The sequence below is a fragment of the Orycteropus afer genome, unplaced genomic scaffold (genome assembly GCF_000298275.1).
Source record: "Orycteropus afer afer isolate SDZICR_OR568_19922 unplaced genomic scaffold, OryAfe1.0 scaffold00085, whole genome shotgun sequence".
Classification (NCBI taxonomy): Eukaryota; Metazoa; Chordata; class Mammalia; order Tubulidentata; family Orycteropodidae; genus Orycteropus; species Orycteropus afer.
Genome location: NW_006921672.1, coordinates 7,573,038 through 7,581,222, shown reverse-complemented (window position 1 = coordinate 7,581,222; position 8,185 = coordinate 7,573,038). Strand labels below are relative to the sequence as shown.

General features: G+C 46.7%; 1 protein-coding gene across 1 annotated transcript in view; it reads left to right on the top strand.

The window, feature by feature from the left end:
• PLXDC1 (plexin domain containing 1) overlaps window positions 1–7,493 on the top strand; it is a 94,796-nt gene extending 87,303 nt beyond the window's left edge. Inside the window, exons 12-14 of the mRNA XM_007942015.2 lie at window positions 3,732–3,767; window positions 5,922–6,082; window positions 7,374–7,493. Coding sequence (XP_007940206.1) covers window positions 3,732–3,767; window positions 5,922–6,082; window positions 7,374–7,493 — 317 coding nt within the window. The remainder of the gene's footprint in view (window positions 1–3,731; window positions 3,768–5,921; window positions 6,083–7,373) is intronic.
• The last annotated feature ends 692 nt before the right edge of the window (window positions 7,494–8,185 follow it).

Genomic DNA, 8,185 nt, shown 5'->3' with positions numbered 1-8,185 from the left:
AATTCCAATTACACATTATTCCTTTTAATGGTATCCCACATGAACCTAGGCTTTCTTCATTTTGTTTTGATCTTTTTTCTGATTTATCCCTTTCTAAAGAAGTGTTCTCTGGTGGCATAGTGCCTAAGGCATTTGACTGCTAATCAGAAAGCTGGCAGTTCAAACCCACCAGCCACTCCTCAGAAGGAAGGTTGGGAAATCTACTTCTGTAGTGATACTGCCTTGGAAACCCAAGGAGGGGTAGCTATGAGTTAGATCCGACTTGAGGGCTAAGGGTTTTTTTTTAAAGAAGTGTTCAGGTATATGCCTTCAGTCTCCCTAATTCTGTCTTCCATTGATTCAATTCTGCTCCTTTGCCCATTCAATGTCTTATTTCTGAAAATTTAATATTAATCTTCGGGATTTTTGTGTGTAGATTTTGTATCATTTCTAATTTTTCATTTATTTTGTCATTTTGTTCTTGTGTTGTCTTTTGAAATTATTCTAGGGTTTTCTCTGTGTTGTCCTTGATCTCTCAATTCGTTGAAGATACCCAAATATAATTCTTTTGAATTCCTTATTTGGGAGTTTCAATGCTGCATCTTCCTCAGGGATGTGTTTTGGGTCCATATCCTGGTCTTGTGTTTCTCCTGCTTTGTCTTGCTTCTTTGTGTGGACTGTGAAGCTCTGTTGTCTCTGAGGCATTGTGACATTTTTGTGTTTATATTTAATTGATGATTATATGTTGGAGTGACTTTTCCATGGTTTTCATTTTCTTTGTTTGTATGTTATCGATGCAAGCAGGGTACTGTGCTGTGCTCCTCTATGTGCTAGTGGGCAGCACTTATGCACTCACCACCTGTCTCCTTTCCTGTTGTCAGCCTCTCGTGCGTCCCGCTGCCCTTGGCAAACAGAGCCTATTCCTAGGTCCTTGGAATCTGAATGAGGATGCTATCACTTTAAAATCCAAAATGGCCACCACTTGTAAACATTCAAAATGGCTGCCATGTGTAAACAATCAAATGGCTGGACCCTCCGAACAGCGGAAAATCAACAGCTCAGGTAGTCTCCCTCCTTGCTGTTTCCCTTCCTAGTCATAGGCCACCAGCGCAGTCATCCCTGCAGCCCTTGGTGACCAGGGCTGATCTTTAGGTCAATTCTCAGGTCCCAATACCACTTGGAAATATTCAGGCTGTTGATCCCATCAGAGTAGCTGACAGTCTGCAGCTCCGACCGTCTCTGTACTCACTGTTTTCGTTCAGGATTTTCAACTGGTTGGTGCCTAATCCACTTCTGTGTAGTTCCTTTCAAAGCTCAGGGCTCCAGGATTATCTTCTGTATCTCTGTCAACTGGTTTTTCTTTTCTTTGTTGAAGAGGGTCTGTGTTGCTTGTCTGTCTATTCCTCCATCTTACCACAGATCCTACTCTGGTCAGTTTTGATGACCCAATTCATTACTTTCAACTTGCAATAACAAAATAGACTCAGAATTGTATTTAAATACCTTGTTTATTGAAATTCCTGAGAGAACTGTACCTTTCCATTATAAGTCTACATATCTCTATCTGTTTTGTTTCACATTCAATTTTGGGGACTTGCTTATTAAATTTTTTTAAATGATTGTGAAATTATTAAGTAATGATTTACATGGTCCCAATCTACAAAATCAGGTGTATTGAAAGAAATTTAGTATATAGTTCTTTCTTCCACCCTTTTCCCTCCTATAACAGAAGAGGGACCTTGAGTGTAAATAGGTTGAATATGGAGGAGCTCACGGTTTCTAGGGAAACAGTGGGAGCCAAGATGCTACAGATGACACAGGTGCCAAATGCAAAGTAACACAGAGGAGGACACAGCTACCTCTCCTCCTGGAAGTAACCCTTTCCTGTTACCTCTTAGAGAACGTGCAAGGGCCATGGCCAGGACAAGGGTGAGGTGAGTGAGTACAGGTTCCTCATGAGCACAATCAAGTGTTCGGGATTCCATTCTTCTCAGTGTTTTCCATCATTTGTTATGATCCACATAATTGAACCCTTTTGCATAGTTAATAAAACACAAGTAAACATCTTTCTGGTATTCTTTGCTTTCAGCCAGGTACTTATCTCAAGTGTAAAATTTAAGGACATGCCTCCCAAAAAACCCAAAAAACAATCATCAAGATAAATGATATTTTAATGCAGTATTTTTTTAAAATATATTTTTTGTGGCAATGTTCACAACCCAACATGCATCCATTCACAGTATCTACATGAACAACATGAACAGTTCAATAACACTGGTTACATATGTGACCTGTGTCATCATTCTAACTCTACATATTGTTGCATCACCATTAATAAAGGCTCTCTGCCCCTTAAAGTTCTTATCTGTGCTTTTAAGGCAATAGTTAAAAAAAAAAAGTGCCAAAACATTCTATAATGAACGAAATGTCAGAATTTTACATCAAAACAAGATCCAACCTTGCTCGTGCAAAATCCTCCCTCCCTCACTTCAACCTAACCCCCATCCTTCAAAGACTTTTCAGTGGTGGGATTTTTGAAAGAGGAATAGTGACTGGAGGAAGGGTGCCCCCTGCAGGAGGAACAGTATATGCAGCTTCTTAAAGATATGAAGGCCTGGGGAGTCTGCAGAGCCTCAAACAGCTTTGTCGTGGCAACAGTGTTGGGCTGTGGTAGGTGATGGGGAGAAGTTGTGAAGGGCTTTGAACAGCTGTGAAGTTCATGAACAAAAGGGAACGAGTTAAAGTCTTTAAAGTGACAGAGACACTGGAGGAGGAAGAGAACAAAATGCACATTGCAGGTCATGAATTGTAGAATGGTTATATTTGTTTAAACGTTTGGTGCTTAAAGCAGTCATCTAGACCATTCTCCTGACAGAGTATTCTTCCTTTGCTTTCCTCCATGAGTCTTTGAGGAAAAGAACCACAGGAAGGGTCAACCATTGGAACCTATTTAGAAAGCCACAGGATACACGCAATGAAGCGTCAACTGTGTTGGCATGGAAATCTGCCCTCCACAGTGCAGCCCAGAGGTCACCCTGCAGATATGACCTTGTCACACACACACACCCTCCACAAAACTTTCCTATTACCCCTTAGAGAATGTGCAAGGTCCTCAGCTTGGCTTTCCAGGCATCAGCCACCGTACTCCTCCACCAATCTCATCTCTCACTGACCCCCACTCACCTGCACTCTGCCCTCCAGCTACACTGAACTGCTTTTTATTTTCAACCAGCCATGTTCTGTCTCACTGTGGGCCTTTGCCTGTACTTTTCATTCTATCTGGATACCTTCTTCACAGATCCTACCCCATCCTCCTTCTCAGCTTAAGAATCACTTCTGCCAGAAAGCCTAGACCTCCTGTGTCTGGGTGAGGCACCCCAGGCAGAGCCTCATAACCCTGGACTTTAATTGCCCCCCACATCCCCACATCAGTTAACTTCCTGAGGACAGAGATAATGTCTGTCTGTTACCTGCTATATCCCTGGCACCTACCCTCAGTGCCCAGCCCGTAATAAAATGCCCAATAAATATTTGTGGGACGGAGAACATGAGACTGTGAAAAGCTGGCTTGTTAGTGGCCAGCTACCGTTACCCTGCTATGTGATTTTAAGAAGGACACTGCCCCTCTCTGTTCAGTTTCCTTGCCTCTGAAATGAAAGGTTGGACTGAACCTCCCTAAAGCCCCATCCAGACCTAAAGTGATAAAAGTCATAATGACTCCACTAATGTTGCTCCTCTCTTGTCTCTTTGAGATGACACCAAGTTGAATCCCTACGCAGGAGGAGATGGTGAGTACAGAACTGCCTGCCCCCTCCTGGACCCACTCCAGAGGAGGGTGGAACAGCCACCTGGCCTCTTTACTTTTATGCCAACTAGGGGAGGGGAGGGAGCTGGCTGGGAAGGCAGGTGGGCTTCTGAGCTTAGGCCCCTAGATTGAAGGAATACATCTTAGACGTCTCTCATCTCAGCCAAGAACCTCCTGCCGTTCTTCTCCCACCTCTACCCTTAAACATCACTGCCCTGAACTGAGTGCAAGGTGGCGGGAAGGACTGAGCCAGAGCAGGGTTGGTAGCGTGGGGCATGTGGCTACAGCCTCTCATCCCCAGGGCTTACAGTCAGTGAGGGTAGAGAACAGCTTCTCTCATACTAAGCTTCCTTCTGTTCCCAATCTGGGTTGGCAGAGAGTATACAAAAGTCGTCTACCACGAGGGCCTTCAGGACATTATGTGATGGGATTTCCACAAGCCAGGATTACCTGGAAAGATGATCTCCTTTCTGCTGATGGGAGGCAGCCCCACTTCCCTTGCCCTTTGCCCAGAGCCTAAGACCCTTGCTGCAACCACTGAATTAGGGGGAGTGTAGCTGGATTGGTGGTAGAGGAGAATGGAGATGGAAATGCCTTTTACTTCCAAGTGCTGGGGACTGTTGTATAAGGGTCCAGTGGGGAAGAAAGGTTACTAATTAATTTGACTGGGTCTCCCACCAGACGTGGAGCCATGACTCCTTGTAGATAACAGGTGTGAGTATACGTTTGGGCGGTGCGTGCAGCTGGGCCACGTTCTCTTACCTCTACACCATGTGCTCACCAGTGGCAGCCCTGATCATCCCATCAGCCGGGTCAATGTAGGCTGCGGGCTGATTGCCGCCCATGCTGGAGAAGGCGAGCTTGGAATGTGCCGCCTCACTTGTTGCCAGATACAGGCACACCACACACTGGAGTGCCTGGGAATGGGTCTCCCCTGGGTTTCCTCTGCTTACAGAGTACTGAGCAGAAAAAAGGAGGTGGGCAGGACAGTGATTCTGAATGCATGAGACATCCTATTAAAAATCCCTACCCGCTCTTGACTTCCATCTCTCCCATTAGCTGTAAAGGGGATTCAATATTTCTGTTGCATGCCTGCTGTTCCTATCTGCTCCATCTCATTACTTCCATATTCCTTCAGGGTAAGGGTAAGGTGACAAAGAAAATACACCACTAGCCCAGGTAGTATCAGGAAACCAGGCTGGCACTAGATTTGTGTGTCCTTGGGCAAGTCATTTCATCTCTCTGCATTTCTATTACCTTAACCATATAAGCAAGGAGTTGGACTAGATGAGCTTCCAGATTTCCATCCAGTCTATGCAAAATACTAAGCCTTCTCTTTGGAATGTATTTCAAACACTTGGGATGTTCTCAGAGAGTGCCTGCTGGGTTATTAGCTTCCAGAGAACCTAGTTCATTCCATGGGTTTTTATTGAGTTCCTACAGTGGGTCTGCCATTTTTTCTAGGGACTGAGAATACAGAGATGAATAAGAGACTGTCCCTGCCCTCTAGGAAGTCACAATGTGGTGGTGGACAGTGACAAGTAACAATATGATCATTTTGGTATCATAATAGCAAACACTTCTGGAGGTCTTCCTAGATGCCACACATCATCCTGAGCGCTTGACATGAGTTATCTCATTTTGACCCCCACAAGAACCCTATGAGGTAGTTACTATTAGTATCCTTGCCTGACCGAGTGATAACTGAGAACAGAGAGGTTAAATAATTTTCCCAAGGACATGCAGCTAGTAAGAGGCAGAACCTGGATTTGAACCCAGGCATCTAGACTTAAGAGCCGATACTCTTAACCATCATATTCACTTTGTGAATTCCTTAAAAACACATGCCACAGGTGTCAGAGAGAACTTCTCTTACCACAATCCTTAATAAACATTTGGGCAACTTTTAAATGATTTTGGAAAACCACCTGAACAGTGCCAAGAGTAATGTTGTGTCACACACATAACAATCACACCAACTCCTCCTTACCCTTTCATGCATTTGAAAACTAGATCCAAAGGTTCTGTTAGCTTTCACCCCTGGGACTTCGTGAGAACCCAAGACTCCTTGCCCAGCCATGTCCCAACCTTCCATGTGCCCCTGTATCCCCTCTCTGCCCTAATGGTCTCTCCACAGGCCTTCAGGACAACCTGTCTCCCAAGACAAAGGGTCCCCCAGTGCACCTGGGCACCATCGTGGGCATTGTGCTGGCAGTCCTCCTCGTGGCAGCCATTATCCTGGCTGGCATTTACATCAATGGCCATCCCACCTCCAATGCTGCGCTCTTCTTCATCGAGGTCAGTGTGGAATTTGGCCACGGGTCCACATCTGCTTCTGCATCAGCATGCCCAGGGCCATTTAGTACCTGCCTCTCCTCATCTCATCCCTCACTCACCCTCTTCCAACCTGAGAAAGCTTCATCAGCTTCATCCTGACCCACCTCACACTGGCTGGTGCCCTTTTAGTCCAGTTAACCTCGGGTTAGTCAAGTTAACTTCAGGGTCAGCACCTCAGAACTCCCTCAGCACTCCTGTCCGTGTTGAACAGCCCATCTGCTTTTGGTCCCCTATCTGTGAAAGCAGAAAAGTCCACAGGAAAGAAAGGCCAAAAGTGCCACACAGCGACCATTTAGTGGCTGTGCAGCCCTTCTGATAGTTTATGGCCTCTCCTGCCCAGACTCAGCACCCATTCAAAGCCACAGTGGAATCAAGTTCTCTGCCTTTTTGCCTGCTGTGTGGCCTTTTTAGATTTGAGTTGACAAGCCGTAATTCTAATGAATGTTGTGCTCTCTGGGAGCTTTAATTAAGAATGCTTTAGTTCTGAATATCTCAGAATTCTGAAGAACCAGCCTGAAGTACAGCGTGGGAAGGGGGTGCTGCCCCACAGCTCAGCAGCTCCTCCTCCCAGACCTCCATGCTTGGCTTCTTCCCAGCTCTCTCCATGGCACAGCTGTAGCACCTCCCACAGTCTACCCTGCACAGGTCATGAGCCCACTGACCTCATTACTCGGAGGCCTCCGTATTTCCCTCCCCTTTGCTTAGGTGACCCTCATTTCTTGTGAGTCCTAACCAGTCATTCTTAAGTCTTAGCCTACCTAGGAATCACCTGGAGAAGTGCAGATTCCCAGGCCACAGGGGTTCTGAAGGGGCAAGTCAGAGGCAGGCCCCGGAATTTGCATCCTGATAAGCCCACCCAGTTGACACTGATCACAGGACCTGTACTGTCTGGTGGACTGTCTTGGCGCAGCCACGCCATCTCAGATCCTTCCAGCCACCTACTACACCCCTCACTTGGGTGTCCATTCAGCCGGTTGCTGTGTGTTCTGTAGACCATGCAGTGTGGGATAAAAACATCCTCCTTTCAAACTCCTCCCACTCCCAGCAGATTTCTTGGTGGTCAAGGAGTCACAGCAGGGGGTCTTTGGGGGAAGAGGGGGCTCTGACCTTCATCTGGCTCCCAGTAGTCTCCCAAAGCTCCGGGGCCCTTGTGAAAGAGTCTTGGTGCTCTGTGCTTGGTACTGCCCCTCTAGGGGTGCAGTCTCCAGTGGGTGGGGTCACACCACTGACTATGCGTCTGTGCCCTCCACAGCGGAGACCTCACCACTGGCCGGCCATGAAGTTCCGCAACCACCCCAATCACTCCACCTACACTGAGGTCGAGCCCTCAGGCCATGAAAAGGAGGGCTTTGTGGAGGCCGAGCAGTGCTGAGCACACCAGGTCTCCTCTTTGAAGGGTAAGAAAGAAGACAAGTCAAAGGAAAGCAGAGAAGTGACTTTTCTTGGCCTTCTCTGAACAAGCCCTGGGCTGGGAACATGAGACAGAGGTGATAAGGCCACAGCTACAGTTTAATCATCACTACCCAGAGAGCGGGGAAACAACCATATTGATTTTTTTTAAGGAACAATAACCTAGTCTCACCTTCTTTTGATGCAAGGGGTCTCCTCATTCTGGGTCTCTCAATGGTCTGTTCTGTAGCTGTCCCAGAGGCCCCCTCCCACCTGGAGGTGTTCAGACGCCCTGCTCCTAGTCACCGAAAGCCCCTACGTACAGCACAAGGTCATTAAAATCCAGACTGAGGCTGCTGCATTCCAAGGTCCATAGATTTGAGAGCTGGTCCTCACGGCTATGGATTCAACATATTTAGCTCCAGCTTCTGTGGCCCTGAAAGTCTGAAGAAGGAGCTCTCTCCATCTGCTAACCCCAAATACAGTTCCTCTCAGCCCTGCAGCAAGCCACTGAACGGCATGTCGTCACCAAAAGAAAGCCAAGGGAGAGGAGAGAAAAGAACTTGTGGGGCAAGATCCATTTTTAGGCTTTGCTCCCTCATCTTACTCTTTCTGCTGAGAACCAGTACTTCTGCCTCCAACACAGTGCAGCCAACATCATGGGCATCACCCCAA